Source organism: Muscardinus avellanarius (genome assembly GCF_963383645.1).
Source record: "Muscardinus avellanarius genome assembly, chromosome: 15".
NCBI lineage: Eukaryota > Metazoa > Chordata > Mammalia > Rodentia > Gliridae > Muscardinus > Muscardinus avellanarius.
The window spans coordinates 12,893,982-12,911,829 of record NC_137801.1 but is presented as its reverse complement, the minus strand read 5'-3'; the positions used below and the strand labels follow the sequence as shown (position 1 = coordinate 12,911,829).

At 36.6% G+C, this 17,848-nt stretch overlaps 1 protein-coding gene across 1 annotated transcript in view; it reads left to right on the top strand.

The window, feature by feature from the left end:
- The window catches only part of SMC6 (structural maintenance of chromosomes 6), a gene marked incomplete at its 3' end in the record, with an annotated part of 56,190 nt that overhangs the window by 29,896 nt on the left and 8,446 nt on the right, over positions 1 to 17,848 (top strand). The window contains exons 18-23 of the mRNA XM_080711102.1: positions 491 to 571; positions 1,781 to 1,951; positions 5,432 to 5,569; positions 7,060 to 7,205; positions 11,769 to 11,894; positions 15,886 to 15,991. Coding sequence (XP_080567228.1) covers positions 491 to 571; positions 1,781 to 1,951; positions 5,432 to 5,569; positions 7,060 to 7,205; positions 11,769 to 11,894; positions 15,886 to 15,991 — 768 coding nt within the window. The remainder of the gene's footprint in view (positions 1 to 490; positions 572 to 1,780; positions 1,952 to 5,431; positions 5,570 to 7,059; positions 7,206 to 11,768; positions 11,895 to 15,885; positions 15,992 to 17,848) is intronic.

Sequence of the window (17,848 nt, the reverse complement as noted above, 5' to 3'; positions counted from 1 at the left end):
GCATTGTGATATTACACATTATATAGTTATAAACTATACACATGTGAGAAAATGATAGTAGGGATGGTGAATAATATCTTTCTGTTTCCGTGACATGAACTTCCTGAAATGGTCTAGGGACCCCAAGGTCACTTGGATCTTACTCTGAGAAGCACTGAGTCTGAATGATCTCTAATCACTGGACACGTAGGGCATTTTGAGGAATACTTTCTCTGTAGACTCAGCAGTGTCATCATTTTAGCTGATAGGATGGATTATTTACATGTTCTTTGCATGGGAATGGATTAGCAATAAGAGTGATTGATTATAGCAGAATTTCCCTCTAACCTCCTTTGGTTCACTTAATACTAGTATCCTCACTTCTTTAATCATGGAATCTTTCTGACTCAAAAAGCATAGTAACGCTTTAAGAGTGAGTGCATCTTTTCCAGGGTGTTTTTTATTTATTTACTTATTTGTATGATAATTAACTCTAAATATCTTCTTTTAGATGAAAATCAGAAAAGGTATTTCTGAAATTCGGGAACTTGAGAATATTGAAGAACACCAGTCTGTAGATATTGCAACCTTGGTAAAATGCTTTTCTTCAATTTCATTGTAATATTTAAATGATAAAAACGTCATTTAGGTTAATAGACATCAAATATAGGCTTTTTTAAAAAAAAATCCTTTTAATTAGAGCTACTTTTTATGATGATTGTCATTATATGTAAATATAGTAGACACTGCCTGGCCTTCAGAGTTCTTAATGTTTTGTTTATATAACTTATAAGCATAATTGATTTTATCTTCTACATGAAATAAAACATAAAAATTTATTTGTGACTTCAGATAGTGGCCCATCAGGCATAGTGTCCAAACAGGTACTTTTGGAGGAGTTAAACAGCATTAGTCCAAGTGGACAGCGATGTCAGCACCATCTTTAGTCACTTATACTTGGTCTCTTTGCATTGCTTTCTTTTTTCTAAGATAATGGCTCATCTTAGCTCTCCAACATATCTGATTTAATAAACACTGAGATAAAATTCTAGTCTTGTTAAAATGAGTATATTTATCACATATTTATCAAGCATCTAACAGGCAGCATATTAAGTACTAAGGAATAAGCAGTTAACAAGACCAAAAAAATTTTCTGTGCTGATAAGGGTTTACTCTCGAGGGCATTGTATGTTTTTTACTAGTAGAGTTCTTTCCACTTTTCTGCTTTTCATCCTTTTACTGATAGACTAAATTTTATAAAGGCATGACTGTCTTTATTTTGCATAACAATAATTAATTAAGTTATCAAAGACAATATAGTTTTATGCACCACTAAGAATATTTTGAAAAACAAAATGAGTAAGTAGAATAAAAGTTAATTTCTTTTAATTATTATCTTGGGCAGAATGTTGTTTAACTTGTCTGCTAATTGTCATCCCTTATTTTTGAACTTATTTTCTTTTTAATTTACTTTTTTTTTGTTCTTTCGTGGTACTGGGGTTCCTGGAAGCCCTTCTACTTCGGGGCTACACTCCCAGACCTATTTTATACTTTTTTATATTTGGAAACAGGGTGTCTTAAGCCAGCACAGCTGGCTTCGAACCTGTGCGATCCTCCTGTCTCTGCCTCCCAAGCGCGGGGATTATAAGTGTGCGCCACCACACCCGGCTTAATTTACTTTTTAAGGGTATAAAATATTCTGTTTTTCTTTTGTGTTGGACTATAGTTTCTCTTAGAATTGTTTACTGTGTTTTTCTTTTTTATAACAGGTATATTAACTATGTTCTTTAAATGTTATTAGGAAGATGAAGCTCAAGAAAATAAAATCAAAATGAAAATGGCTGAGAAAAATATGGAACAACACAAAGAAAATATGGAATATCATAAAAGTCTGAAAATAGAAGCAGAAAACAAGTATGATGCGATTAAATTGAAAATTAATCAGTTGTCGGAGCTAGCAGACCCACTTAAGGTACACATCACAGTTATTCTGTTTTGTGTGTATTTTGTCTTAATTTTATATTTAAAATGAATTCATGGACATTCTTCTGAAAGAATTATTAGTTAAATATAAATTTAAACATATTTAATGGAATGTTAAACTGGTAGGAACCAAATTTTCATTATTAGTTCAACTAGTAGTAAACACTTCTGCTCTTGAGTTTAAGAAAATGAATAAACCACTGGATTTCTCTCCCCCAAAGGATTACGGCTTTTAAAAGTTGTGTTTTTATTTTCCGATACATTTTTTTCCAAGATCAAAAGACAGGAACATCTTGTTTATCCATGCTGATTCTTTGCTTGCCTGTTCTGTCATCCCATCTTTCTTAAGTAAGTCACAGATTCGTTATTGTAAGTCAACTTGAAGGAAAGTCTTAACAACTCCTGTTTATTATTATATTTTGGTTATATTCCAGACTGAATTAAGTTGACTTAATTTTCAGTAGATGTTTTTTGAAACTAAATTTAGTGAAATAAAATTATTATTAAAACTACACCGTTGTGTAAATTTATCATCTTGCTTAATAGTTTAGTTTGGTAGCTTATTGTCATCACTTTCACGAATAGGTCAGTTGCTTTTTGAACGTGAAATTTCACTTCATAAGATACAGAGAAGAGTTAAATGTATTTTAAGAGAAGTCTCTTGATGATAGCACTCATTTTCAGGGACATGCCTTTGAATCAGAACATGTTTAGATATTTTAAAAGATTAAGAGAATTTGCAGTATATGAACTTTACTTGTCATCATTGAAAATTTAGAGAACTGTTTAGATCATAGTTTGCCAAACTCACTGGCTTATCGCCCACTTTTGAGGAAAAAATTGCCCAGCACCCCTCAAGGGGCTTTTACCACCCTCTTATTTTAGTGCCCTGCAGTTGGACCTGAGCCTACTACTACTGCCCCTCACGGCTCATCCCTCCCAGCAGGGGGCAGTATTACTGCCTTTGGGAATCGGGTGGGGAGCTTGGGAGAAGATGGAAGGAAGCTGGAGGAACCACCCAGAAGCAGCTCTTCCCTGCGGTGATGCAGCTCCCCTGTCTCCCTGGATTTCTACTTGCCTCTACCACCCCTTTTTTTTTTAGATCAAGAAGAATAGAAAAATGAGAAAATAAGGTGATTAAGAATATATGCTTTAAATATTTAAAATAGAAGGCAAAAATATTAAAGGTAATATTGAGAAAGATGAGAAAATATTTATTAAAGAAAATAAGAATCTAAAAGACAAAATTCCTGGAATAAAAAATAATATGTAATTAGTCTTTAAGGAATGAGATAAATATTAAAAATTTCAAGAGTATAGAAAGCAGAATTTAGGACTCAGGAATTCCCTAACAGTGAAACTACAATGAAAATGAAATACAACTTAAAAATTACATAGTTAAAGAATTGAACTGGGTTACTTGAAAGTAAAATGATGAAATATGCCAACACAATATAGCAAAAGGAAAGATTAGCATTTCAATTATCTCAGGAAAAAAAATTTAAATTAATGCTGAACAGTAATTAAGCTTTACTCTGTTCTTTTGTTTTTTAAAATTTTGTATTTTTTTGTGGTGCTGGGGATCAAACCAGAACTTCATGCATGCTAGGCAGGTGCTCTTCCACTAAGCTACACCCCCAGCTTGTATTCTGTTCTTTTAGGGACCTCTAGGCTAAAGCATTTCCTGGACTTGGAAGTCTATAAATAAGTTCAAGAGCAGAAACTGTGGGCAGAAGGCAATGAGAGTTCTTGGTCTTAGCTCTTTTACCTTGGCTGCAAACACTGAAAGGTAGGAGGTGGGTTCTGTAGTAAACCTGCATGTAACCAGCCAGGGGGCCTTTCCTTCTCCCTGGCATGATGCACTAGCTGGCAGCAACGGCAGGACCAAGAGGTTTTAGGGAGTAAAACAACTTACTTCTTTAGGCTCTCTTTTAGCCGTTTCCAGCTACAGTGTTTTTGCCATTAGGACTTTGATTCCGTTTGTGTTGGAGGGGTGGTGTGAATGTGGAGTACTCTGCTTAAACAGGTAGTCAATTTTGGCCTAAGGAGTATTTTTTCACTTTGAACAGATTGAGTTTTACTTGCAAATTCAATGCTTTTATTGTTAATTAAATTTCTTGAACAGGGAATGAAACCCACATTGAGCCTGCAAAGAAAAATGGTCTGCAATATTAGGAGGGCCTCTCAATTTCTGATATGGGTAGAATTATTTTCCCTTTTCTAAATATCTAAGTACTCTTTCATGATATTGGTTTTTCATGATATTGGGATATTGGTTTGGTTTGTCTTTGTCTTTGTTCTGTCATTATTTATTTATTTATTTATTTTGTGGGTCTGGGGGTGGAACATAGGGGCATTCGACTTCCAGGCTACACCCCCTGCCCTATTTCATCTTTTTTTATTCTTTGTTTTGAAACCGGGTCTCATTGAGTTGCAGAGGGCCTCATTCAGTAGCTGAGGCTGTCTGCGAACCGCCATCCTCCGGTCTCAGCCCCCCGAATGCTGGGATTATAAGCGTGGCCACCATGCCCAGCTCGTTCTGTCTTTAAAACTGTGATTATTAGAGCAAAATATATATTTGACCAGTGCTGTGCTCAAAAACAAATGAACAAATTGATTAAAATTTGATTTGGTAGTTCTTATGTCAGGAGCCTTTTTACAAGTACTCTTATTGAGATAATTGATGAATAGTAAATATTCATATATGTGTGCAATTTGATAAGTTTTGACATCTATAAATGTGTGAAATCATCTCCAGAATCAGAAAAGAAACATCCCCTTGTTTTGTATTCCTTTTAAAATTTCTCTCTCCTACTTTTTTCCCCTTGTCTTTAGGCAACTGCCACTTCAGTTTCGATTTTTGCAGTTCACACAATTGTAGAATTATATTAATTAGTCCCTGTTACCCAGTTTCACTTTTTGTGATTTCATTTACCCACAGCCAACTGCAGTTACTTGTGTTGACTAGAAAGACAGGACCACATTCATATAATTTATTCTAGTATACTCTTAGTTATTCCTCTTTATTATTAGTTATTACTATTTTGTGCCTAATTTATAAATTAATCTTCATCAACAGGTATAGTACATATAAAGTTCAGTATTGTACACAGGTCTTGGGATAAATAAATAAAAGGTACTGTCATATCCAGCACTTATATCACTTTCAGTTTTTTAAGACTTACATGGATTCCTTCCAAACTACCTTTTTTTTTTAAACAAAAATATAGTTGAAAGTACCATAATATATGAAACTACTTATAAGAATTTTAAAATAATATAATTTCCTAATTTTGGAAAACTCTTCACTTCTGCTTAGATGCATTGTGACCATGAACTCTAGAGTTTCCCCTTCAGCATAATCTACATGCTTCATTGAGTTGTCAAATTCAATTCAATCAGTACATGGATTGGAAAGAATTTTAAAAAATATCTTTTGAATATAGGTTATTTTGCTTTGTTCAAATAGGATGAATTGAACCTTGCTGATTCTGAAGTGGATAATCAAAAACGAGGAAAGCGGCATTATGAAGAAAAACAAAAAGAACACTTGGATACGTTAAATAAAAAGAAGCGGGAATTGGACATGAAAGAAAAAGAGCTTGAGGTTTTTAGCCAGCATTTTTTCTTTCCAGTTATTTTTTTTACAACCTTAGTCATGATTATTAAAATCAATTTTAACTAGTAACATGCTTTGAAAAACAGACAAGTGTAAATAAGACAAGAAGAGGCTTAGGGACCCTCAGTGTGCGGACTTAATTAGGCAAGATTCCAGCAGTCCCATGTGGTGTCTTGAGTGACTGGGGAAATAGCTGGCTCACCCTTGTCCTTAGACACCTGGCTTGGCCAGCAGATAGCTATCTGTGTTAGACAAAAGCATGCCTTCTGCCTAGCTGGAGTGCGGGCTGGGCTAGGCTGAATTGTCAGACCCTGCCAACCACACTTGTTAACCGCTAAGCAGCAGCCTTGTATTTAGAGAATAAGTTGAAGCCAATCTTGTCTAACTGAAAGAGATTAATGCAATTTTGCTTTAATATATCTTTTTTTTTTTTTTGTACTAGGGATCAAACCCAGGTTTTGACCTATACTCCATAGCCCCTTTTATTTTTTATTTATTTAATTTTTTGCGGTACTGGGATAGAACCCAGGGGCATTCTACCTCTGAGCTACACCCTCAGCCCTATTTTTATTCTTTATTTTGAAACAGGGTCTCACTGAGTTGCAAAGGGCCTCAGTAGTAGCTGAGGCTCTCTGAGAACCACAATCCTCCTGTCTCAGCCTCCCTAATGCTGGGATTACAAGCAGAGAGGCCACCATGCCTGGTTGATTTCTTTCTTTTTAAAACAGGATCTTGCTAGGTTGTTAAGAGTCTCATACTTACTGAAGCTATCCTTGAACTTATGATCCTCCTGTCTTGCCCCCTTAGTATTGGTATTACAGGTGTGTGCCACCATACCCAACTGCTTTAATTTATCTTTAGAAAAGTTAATTAAACTTTGTAATCCATTCCTCATTTAAGACTCATAGAAGTTTGTGAATATAAAATATCATATGTATAAGTGCTTTGCACTTTTTTATAATTTAAAAACAGGGAGATCTATGTGTTTTTAGTCCGACTGGTATTCAGAGTTCACTCTAAAGCTAACAGAAAGCAAAGTGTGACCTCGTTGCCTTCAGTGCTGACTTTTTATTACTGCTAGTTTAAATTTAGTTTACTAGGAAGTTATGGGAACTTACACAGTAATATAATTTTCTCTGTACAAAGTAATATAATTTTCTCTTGAAGATTTATTATGAGTAGGCTGTGTCCTTTATGTAAAACTTAGATAAATAACATTGATATTAAATGTAATTAATATGTATCTTAAACATACATTGAGAATTTTATATTGTGGTGCCTATAGTATAGTCAGTATCATGCCAAAGAAGAGTTGTAAAGCCACTATGGCGGGGTGGAATGGCCTGTGCCTGTAAGCCTATACTCAGGAGGCTGAAGTAGAGGATTCCAAGTTTAAGCTCAGCCTGGCCAAGCAGCATGATGAGACCCATGTCTTGCAAATAAATCTATATAAAGCTTCTAAATATGTATTTTCTTAGGAAAAAATGTCACAAGCAAGACAAATCTGCCCAGAGCGGATAGAAGTAAAAAAATGTGCATCAATTCTAGATAAAGAAATTAATCGATTAAGACAGAAGATACAGGCAGAACATGCTAGTCATGGAGATCGAGAAGAAATAATGAGGTAAGTCATTGGTAGATTTTCTGTGTAGTTATATTATTCACACATACTGTCAAGACATGAAAAAATGCTAAGAATAAATCTTTTCCTTTTTTCCCCTGTACTGGAGATGGAAACCAGGAGCAGGCTACCTCCGAGCTACAACCCCAGCTCTATTTTTTATTCTTTATTTTCGAACAGGTTCTCACTAAGTTGTGGAAGGTCAGTAAGTACCTGAGGCTGACCATGAACCTGAGATCTTCGTGTCTCAGCCTCTCAAATATTTGAGATTACAAATGTGCACCACCACACCCAGCTATAAGTAAATCTTTAATTTGGGTGAAGTATTACTGTGGCAGATGATACAGCTGAGCTAGTCTTTTAAATATGTGCTAGTAAAAATAGTATCTTTTTATGAATTATTATGGGATGACTTTTTAATATAAATACCTTTTATAGCTGTAAGTTTCAGCTAAACAAGAAAATTGGCAAAAGTGAAAGTTCTGGGCTGGAAAGGTAGCTCGGTGGCAACAGTGTTTGCCTGGCATGCTCAGGGCCCTGGGTTTGATCCCAAATACTGCATAAAAAAAATAATAGTAATGAAGTCTAAGATAACTAGGGCATGGGTTCTAAAGAAAGAGTGTCTCAATTTGAATTGCAGTTATACTGCTTTTTACTTAGTTTTATCTAATCTTCCTGAACCTTAATATCCTCATCTGCAAAATGAGTGTGATTATAATACTTACCTTATAAGGATGCTATATCCTTGGTAAGTAGAGTGTGTAGAAACATACAGTAGTTACTATTACAGTCTCTCTGAAAAGCATTTACACAGTACATATCAAAACATGTGTTGAAACTTCAATTGGCTAAGTACTTTTGTTCCTGAAATGTAATCCAAAAGGAGAAAAGGTTTGTGTTGAGATGTTTATTACAGCATTATTTACAGAGCTGAAAAATTAGAAATAGTATGCAGCTGTTGGAGAATGGTTAAATTACAGTAGACAGTTATAGCTATTATACTATGAAGAACGTTTCGTGTAAAGTAAGGCTGAGCACACAAGAGTGATCTCATTTTATTTTCAAAAACTGGAAAATAATGGGCAGAAATACCACAAAAATTTTGTTAAATAGGTAACTCCTTACATTTAAAATTATTTTAATAGTACATCTAATTGATAAGGTCATAATTGAAGTGAAGCCAAGCAATGTAAAAGGTCACATTTCACGTCTACTTTCATCATCCCCATTATTTTTTTTTATTTATTCTCATTAAATATGCTTTCGGTATTTTCTGTATATAGATGCAAGGTAATGTGAGTGTATGCTATTTTTCATCTTTGCAGGTACACAAAGTAGCCTAACATGTTTTACAGATCACTTTCTTTAAAGATGTAGTTTGGAAATCTTTCCATATCAGTATGTAGATCTTTTTCTTTTTTTTTTTTTTTATAACCTCACCGTACTTAAACAACTCTTTTTCATGGATAGTTGAGTTTTAATCTCTTTCTTTTTTTTTTTTTTTAAGTACTGGGGATGGTACCCAGGGACATTCTACCTCTGAGCCACACCCCCTGCCCTATTTTGGTGGGGGTACTGCGGGTGGAATGCAGGGGCTTTTACCTCCAGGCTATACTCCCAGACCTATTTCATATTTTATTTGGAAACAGGATCTCACTAAGTTGCTGAGAGCCTCACTAAGTAGCTGAGGCTGGCTTTGAACCTGTGCGATCCTCCTGTCTCAGCCTCCCAAGCACGGAGATTACAAGCGTGCGCCTCCATGCCCAGCTTCATATTTTGCTATTGAAAATGGTCTCAAACCTGCAATCCTTCTGTCTCAGCCTTCCAAATACTGGAATTGCAGATATGTACCATTGTGCCTGGCTCCTTTTATTTATTTTGAAACAAGGTCTTGCTGTGTTGCTGAGGCTGCCCTTTAACTTGTGATCTGTGAACTTTTTCTTTTTTGGTGGTACTAGGGTTCCTGGAAACCCTTCTACCTCCGGGCTACACTCCCAGACCTACTTTATATTTTTATTTGGAAACAGGGTCTCTTAAGCCAGCAAGATTGTCTTCAACCCTGTGCCATCTTCCTGTCTCTACCTCCCAAACACGGAGATTACAAGCGTGCGCCACCACGCCCGGCTGTGATCTGTGAGCTTTTTATGTACTTTATTTTCTGTGACTATATTTTTGCCAATTTCTAACAGTTCATCATGTATTCAGAAGACTTTTGTTCCTATGTGAGATGTGGGCAAAAAACATTTTTCTTCACCTATGCTTTTTAATAGTTAATATTTTTGTTTTACTCTGCAGAAATTTTATATTGTCAAATATTTTTGTGTATATATGTGTGCATATATATTTTGTGTGCATATATATTTTATATGTTTGTACAGCTATATTTTATATATATATATATATATATTTTCCCCCCCCCCGTGTGTGGTACTAAAGATTGAACCCAGGGGCTTTGTCCTGCTGAGCTACGTTGCTTAGCCTGTTTTATTTTTTATTTTGAAGCGGGGTCTTTCTAAGTTACTGTGTGCTTGTCTTGAACCTGCAATCTTCTTTCTCAGTTTTTCTAGTACTGGGGTTACAGGCATGTATCACTGCATCTAGCTGTACAGTTAATATTTTTTGAACCAGTTACAAAAGTCTTTTTCACTTGTAAGCTGATAAGAATTAATAATTTTCTAGTCTCATGACTAAGATATATGTTTATGTAGGTTTAATCATATCCTGTCATTATGAATTTAACTGAAAAGTTTTTTACATTTAAAAAACATGTTATACCTTAAATTATATATATTCTGACCATTTTTCTATAGCTTGTAAAATTCTTACTCTAAATTTTAATTTCTAAAAACATATAGATAAGAGATAATAGCCATGTATTGCTAATATTTTATTAATCATCATTTCTCCTTTGAATTTTTTAATGTTAGGATGAGTTTTTTTTAATTATGGAGATTTTTTTTTTTAGTCCAGTTATTACTTTGTTGTATCTTTATTTTGGGCCTTTTCTGATACCTAGGTCATTCACCTGTTTTTATAACTTCTATATGTTTATTTTTTACAATTAAATTTTTTTTTATCTATTTGGAGTTTATTCTTGCATAATGGATTTTTCTTTTTCTAAATGGCCGTGCAGCCATTTGAAAATTTATATGCTCTCTTCCTTAAGAATAGCATATTAGGAGTATTTTCTGTTTTTGAAAGTTCGTATTCATTTGTCTCTAGCTTTTTTATGAATGGATAGTTTAGCCTAATATAAAATCCTTAACTCAGGCATATTTTCCTGAGCTGCTTGTTCATGAAAGTACTTTAATGTCGTGTAACTTGTCTCGAGGATCCATTTTGTGGGTTTTTTCCTACCCTTACTGTTCTTTTTTTGATATGCATTATTTAAGGCTTTTAGTTCTCAAATGTTTTCTTGTATCTTGCTTTTTTTGGAGCTCCTCAGTTACATGCAGTTTAAAATATTTTTGTCTTCAACGGCTATCATTTTGTCAAACTGTTTTATCTGAGAATTTTTCATTTTTATTTTTGTCTTATTTCTGTGCTTTAACGTGCTTTTCATGTTTCTGTCTGTCCCTTTACATCTTTGCAGTTTGTCTTCATCTTTGTGTTTTATTTCTTTCTCGGCCCAATCTTACTTTCCCCATTGGGTTCTCCACGTTCTTGTTTACTCTTTCCTACGGTATGGTTATCACTTGTATTTGTCTATTCTTTGAGATATTTCTGCTTTGAGGTTTTCCCAGTAGGGCTTATATCATGTTTTCTTTTTATTTCATTATTTTTAATGATAGTTTTTGCCTACTCTGTGACAGTATTGTTCTAATACATTTTCTTCACTAAATCTTTTTCATCACTTATTTTTAATTATTTTGCTCTTCCCGGACTGATTGTTTGAAGGTCAAGAAGCACAGGTGTGGGAGTTGGGCCAAAGCTGTCTTTGTATTTAGGATCTCTACTCCCTTGCTACAGTATGAGGCTCTCAGTATTGCTTCTGCAGTGGTGCTTTTGAGTAGCCATGCCTTTTCTCTTTGGCCTTATCTTGTTTAGGATAGAAGGTTTTAAGGCTGACCCTACTTTTCTAATGATCTTTTTTGTTATAATACTAATTTTATCAATTAGTGGGTTTGACTATGATATTTTCATGCATACACATATAATGTTTTGAATTGTACCCATTCTCTTTAATGTCTTCCCTTTCTTTCCCTTTTTCTTTTGGTCCCCTTCTCCTAAGGGAAACCTTCCAGTAGACCCTCTTGCCCTTTGAGCTGAAAAAAGTACATTTTTGCTAATATTGCGTAAGGTCTGCCACCTCTGAGTATGTGTGCTTGCTCATGTACTCTCCCTGCGTTCTCGATGGCTTGGATTTTGTTACCTCCCATCCGTGTAGCATTTTCATTCTACAGCACCAGCTCATTCTGGAGATGTAGCTGGACCTTGACGTCTATGGGATGAGCCACTGCTTTGCACTTCATACTCCCTGCCCTCTCTGTTCTTGCTAGTCAAATATAATTGAGTTGTTACTCCTTTTTGTTGTGAATGACACTTAACATTTTATTCATAAAATAGGCAGTACCAGGAAGCAAGAGAAACCTACCTGGATTTGGATAATAAAGTGAGAACTTTAAAAAGATTTATTAAATTACTAGAAGAAATAATGACCCATAGATACAAAACATATCAACAATTTAGAAGGTAAGTATCTTAAAAAATATTACCACATATTTTACATATTTGTGTTTTCTTTGCCTTCACATTATCCTTAATATGTAACATAATTTAGTTAAAAGAGCTTTTCAATGCCGGGCGTGGTGGCACATTCTTGTAATCCCCGCGCTTGGGAAGTGGACACAGGAGGATCCCACAGGTTTGAAGCCAGCCGTGCTGGCTTAAGAGACCCTGTTTCCAAATAAAAATATAAAAAATAGGTGTCTGAGAGTGTAGCCCAGAGGTAGAAGGGTTTCCAGGAACCCCAGTACCAACAACAACAACAACATGATTCAATATGAACCATCAATGCTTGCTTGTTATTTATGAAAATTACATATCAGTATTGAAAAAAGAAGAGTGAACAGAGAATTCTGAAGACCTGCCAGCAGTGGTTGACATGGCAGGATCTAGGTTCTGTAACTTAATCAGAGAATCTTGGTTTGAAGGAGCCTTTGGAGCAGTCTGGTCCAGTCTCGTCACTCTGATAGGTGCTGTTGCTTGTAGCTCCTAGAGGGCCTTTCGTTGCTTAAGTGTGTCGTTGGGATGAGAACTCGCTGATTCTGCACAGCCTGCTTCACCTTTGGACATCACATCCTAGAGTTCGGTGGTGCCTGTTCAGGCCGCATCACAGTTGACTTGCCGCCATCTGCTGCTGTGGCGTAGCTTCATGATCGCAGAGTTCTGCTTTGTTTTCTGCTGTATCCTCAGTCCATGAACCTCACCTAAAATACCGTGAACACTTGGTTTATCTTGGCCGAGTAAATGAATATAGGCTCAGGGAAATTGAATACTGATGTTGTACTCAAAGATGCAAAAACACTCAAGGATGGATTAACCCAGCTAATACCACAGGTGACAGTAAACCAGAAACAGCTGATAGGGAGGGGTGGTGCTTGGATCAGGGCAGCCCAGTCCTACCTGCCCCTGGTTTCCCCGGTGGCGTTTCCCCAGTAAGTGGTCTTCCCTTGGGCCTTTGTGTGTGTGTGTGTGGTATTGGGGTTCCTGGAAACCCTTCTACTTCCAGGCTACACTCCCAGACCTATTTTTGTACTTTTTTTTTTTAATGTGGAAACAGGGTCTCTTAAGCCAGCACGGCTGGCTTCAAACCTGCGCAATCCTCCTGTCTCTGCCTCCCAAGCACAGGGATTACAAGTGTGTGCCACCACGCCTGGTGCTTCCCTTAGGCCTTTTAATTGTCTTTGTACCCATAATTCCATAGTCTTGTATAAGATCGTATAGATATATATGTAGGTGTGGTACATATGGGAAAATAATAGACACAGCTTTAAAGAGACATGTGTTTAGCCGTATTCCTTAGTTAAAATAAAGGTTAGCTTTAAAGTACATGTTTCAGTTTTTTAAAACACATTTTCATTTTTACTTGACACGTAGTATTATATGCACTTATTGGGTACAGCATGACATTGCAGTATATGTGTCCAATGTGTGTTTATCAGATCAGGGTAATTTGCATATTTGTCACCCCAAACATTTACCATTTCTTTTTGTTAGGAACATTCAAAATTGTTTTCTATTTTATAGGCATATTACTTGAATAAAATAAATTTGTGTCTGTTTTTTGAGGCTTCAGAGCTTTATTAGGTGGGATTAATGCAGCCTTTGCTTGGGTGGACGTTCGTTTTATCCTGCCTCTGAGGTGGTACTCTTCTGAGTTTGCCTCCAATACCTTGTGAATTATGAGAGATTTTCACCCTAGCCAGTGAGAACATGAACTCTTCTGCCTGCATGAGTTTGCTGGGTGCTTCTGCTGCTTTTGGGTACTTTTTTTCCCCTCCAGGCTCAATAATGTCTTCACACACAGACACTGATAGTAGTCAGCTCAAGGCTGAAGACCAACGAACCCCAATAGGTTCTCTGGAATTCTCCCTCTGTGCTGTTCTCTCTATACTCTGCTCGCTATAGCCCTAGCTCTGTCTCCTCAGACACAGACGCTGGCCCCCACCTACGTGTCTGCCCTTACCCTTTGGATGGGTGGTATTTGGGGTACTCATAGGGCTCAGCTCATTGTTCCCAGACTTTCTGAGATCACTTTACTAGAGCTGTCTGTGCTATCTGGTAGTCAAAGTCTGAAAATTTTTGTTTTGTATATTTTGCCTAGGTTTTTAGTTTTGTCAAAAGAGTAAACTGAATCTCTATCACTACATACATCTTTTCCAGATGGAATAGAACTTTCATTGTCATTACCCAGAACTTGACATTTAAAATGTTGTAAGAGTGCAGCTCTTATGACTTACTCCTTTAAAGGGTGCTTTGCTGCAGATGTGTTTTATATTATTTACCCAGTCTTAGGAAGAGTATAAAAATGACCAAGTTTTTAAAATTGTTTACCTCTTTGCCCTGGAAAACCTTGCTGCTTCATGATAATAGTTGCTGTTAGACATCTGGTGAATGGAAGCAATTGAAGAGTACATACCAGTCCTCTTCTGAGAGAAGAGAAGAGTGAACGGGGAATGCTGACAACCTGCCGCAGTGGTTAGTGTGGCAGGAAAAGAGAACGAGTTATCAGTATTTTCTAGTGCAGGAAGGTAGTACAGTTGAGAAAAACAGAAGGGGAAAGCATAACCCATAATTACTCTGAAGAAGTAAGCCTTCGGTTCCTTGGTGAGTAAGGACGTTAGGGAAGAGCTGGTACCTATCCAGACATTATTTTATTTTCTACATACCATTTCCCACTAAGGAGAACCAAGAATTTGTGGAGAAATGGTTGATTCCAGATCTGAGCAGAGAAAGTAAGAAAGAGCCTTTTGATCTGTCGAAAGGAAGTGCTTTAAAGAAAAGGAGGGGCTGAGGAGTGGTGGTAAGAGCACCCAGGAGACAGTGAGGTGGTTCTCAGAGGCAGGATTTGGGATGATTTGAAAACTGCAGTAAGTAAGGTCAGTGATGGATGGTATGGATAAAAGACAAATGAATCCACTGAGTGGAAGGGATAAGTAAATCCAAGCACTGAAGAAGAAAGTTCTCCTGTAAAGCAGTGAGAGGAGCTGGGCGTGGTGGCACGCACCTGTAAACCCATAACGTGGAATGCTGAGGCAGGAGCATCACAGTGTGAGGCCAGACTCAGCAACTTAGTGAGACCCTGTTTCAAAATAAAATAGGACTGCGGGTGTAGATAAGAGGTAAAATAACTCTAGGTTCAATCCCAAATAAAAAAAAAGGGAGGAATGATGGAGTTTGTTGTGCCAAGAACTGTAAAGGCATTATAATTTCACAGTGATTAAGACATGATTGCCCTTACTTTTTTGCAATTACGGAGTTAGGAAGAAACTTGCAGTTGAGTAGGCATATTTTCCATTTATATTAATGCCTCTAGAGTTTAATCCTTCTAAGGACAAGATTTATGTTCTATTAGGTAACAATGCCTTATATAAATTAGACACATGATTAATACATTTGTATGGACTGCCTGGGGTGTATTAAGTGTGGGATGATACCACTTTTTCATGGATGTTTATTATAACACTAAAATGGTTAAAATGTGGGAACACAAATGAATATAAAAAACATGAAGAAAGCTGAACATGGTGGCTCACGCTTGTTATCCCAGTACTTGGGAGGCTGAGACAGGAGGATTGCAGGTTCATGCACAGCCAACCTCAGCGACTTGTGAGATTCTTTGCAATTTAGTGAGACCCTGTTTCAAAATAATAAAATAGGGCTGAGGTGTAGCTTGGAAGTAGAATGACCTTATGCCCCTGGGTTCAATCCACAGTACAGAGAGAGGGAGAGAGAGGGAGGGAGGGAGGGAGGGAGGGAGGGAGGGAGGGAGAGAGAGAGAGAGAGAGAGAGAGAGAGAGAGAGAGAGAGAAAGGAAGTCGCCTAACTCCCTTACTAAATGGAAAACAACTGTCAGGATCTCGACCTGTTTCTCTTTGCTTAGCTCATGCTGAACATACCCTAGCTGCGTCTTCATCCTCTTTCATCCTCTTTTTAATATGCCACATTTCTTTATTTCAAGGTGTTTGACTTTACGATGCAAATTGTACTTTGACAACTTATTATCTCAGCGGGCCTATTGTGGAAAAATGAATTTTGACCACAAGAATGAAACTCTTACTATATCAGTAAGTATCTTAACTTTTTTCATCTTAATCCTTCGGAAGATTAGCTGCTGCTTTTCTTTTGATGACCTATTGTCCTTAGAAAAGAGAAGAATATTTTTCTAAGTTAGGGATAGTCTTTGCTAGTGTGTTGAAAATTAAATTTATCTTACTGAATGAAGCTGCTAGCTTAGAATTTTAATTTTTCTTCAGAAAAACCACATTATTTTCTTAAGATAATAATTAGTAATTTTCATTGGCGAGACATTATCTTGTCTTCTCACTCCACTAGTTTCTTTTTAAAATTTTATCCAGCATTTGAAATTATGTGGGACATTATAGAAAGTTCATAGTCTCTGGTTGCATTGTGAAATCGGTTTGAACAAAATTGTTCAGCCCCACATAAATGTCTTTGCTCTATTTACTTGTGAAGTTGTCCTTAGCTATGACCTTCCCCCCCCCCAGTACTAGGGATGGAACCCAAGGGACATTCTACTCTGAGCTACACTCCCAGCCCTGTTTTTTTTTTTTTTTTTAAGTCTTTTTACTTTTTGAAACAGGGTCTCACTGAGTTGCAAAGGACCTCGCTAAGTAGTTCAGGCTGTCCTGAACCCCGATCCTCCGGCCTCCACCTCCTGAATGCTGAGATTAGAAGCAGGCGCCACTAAGCCCAGCTCAGCTATGACCCCTTTTGAATAAGTAAAGCTACTACATTTGAATAAGTAAAGCTTTCTGAGTCTTTCTGTTATGAACTCATTCATAGACATATGCACTAAAAGGGGGGTATGGAAACATGGCATTAAGCATTTTATAGTCAACCAGATATGGTGGTGAACACCTGTAATCCCAGTACTTGGGAGACTGAGATAGGAAGACTGAAGATCTGAGGCCAGTCTCACTAACTTAATGAGACCCTCAGAAACTTAGAGAGACCCTGTTTCAAAATAAAGATTAAAATGGCTGAGATGTAGCTTGGAAGTAGAATGCCCCTGGATTCAATTCCCAGCACACACACCCCTAAATTGTGTAGTCAGGTCAAGAACAACCACCCATTTTTAAGTAGTCTGGGAGAAATTTTCCAAATAATTGCTACTAGTAGTATTATAAATCTTACCCTTCCGTTTTAGTATTTATGAAAAATATTGGTATTTAGAACATCTTTTATGTTTGCAACCTCTGGGCTCCATCCCCAGTACCGCGAGGGAAAAAAAAATACAGGGGGAAATTTTAAACAACTTTTCTCAGTAAATGATAGAACAATGGGATTAAAAATCTGTAAGGTCATGGCACATTTAAATTTTAAACAAACTGACCTAACTGGTATAGCTGTAGACACTATACCAAACTACCAGATTCCATATTATCTGAAATACACATGCAGCAGTTGCCAAGATAGACCCTTTTCAAGTCTTAATTAATTGTAAAGGATTGAAGTCATTCAGAACAGATTTCAAGACTGAATGAAACTAAAAGTAACATAGATAACCTAAAATTTTTCTACCATTTATAAAATTAAGCAGTACATTCTAAAATCAATTTAGAGTTGAACAGCAATAAAAATGAAACATATAAAAACTTATAAAAGGCAGCTATAGAATTTCTCAGAAGGAAAATTTATAGTTTTCAAAACATATATTAGTGGGAAAAGAAGGCCAAACATGACCTTACCATGTTTTATCTCAGGAAGCTAGAAAAAGAAAAACTAGTTATAAGCTCAAGTAGAAAGGCTGTAATGAAGGTGTAAGAGCAGAAGTTGGGGAGTGGAAAGCAAACGCCCCCCGCAGTGGGAAACGAAGGCCCAAGGTCCACTGCACTCACACACGGAGCTGGGTGCAATTTGTTGGGCCTCCTTTCGGTAAAATAAATAGTATACCTTGACCC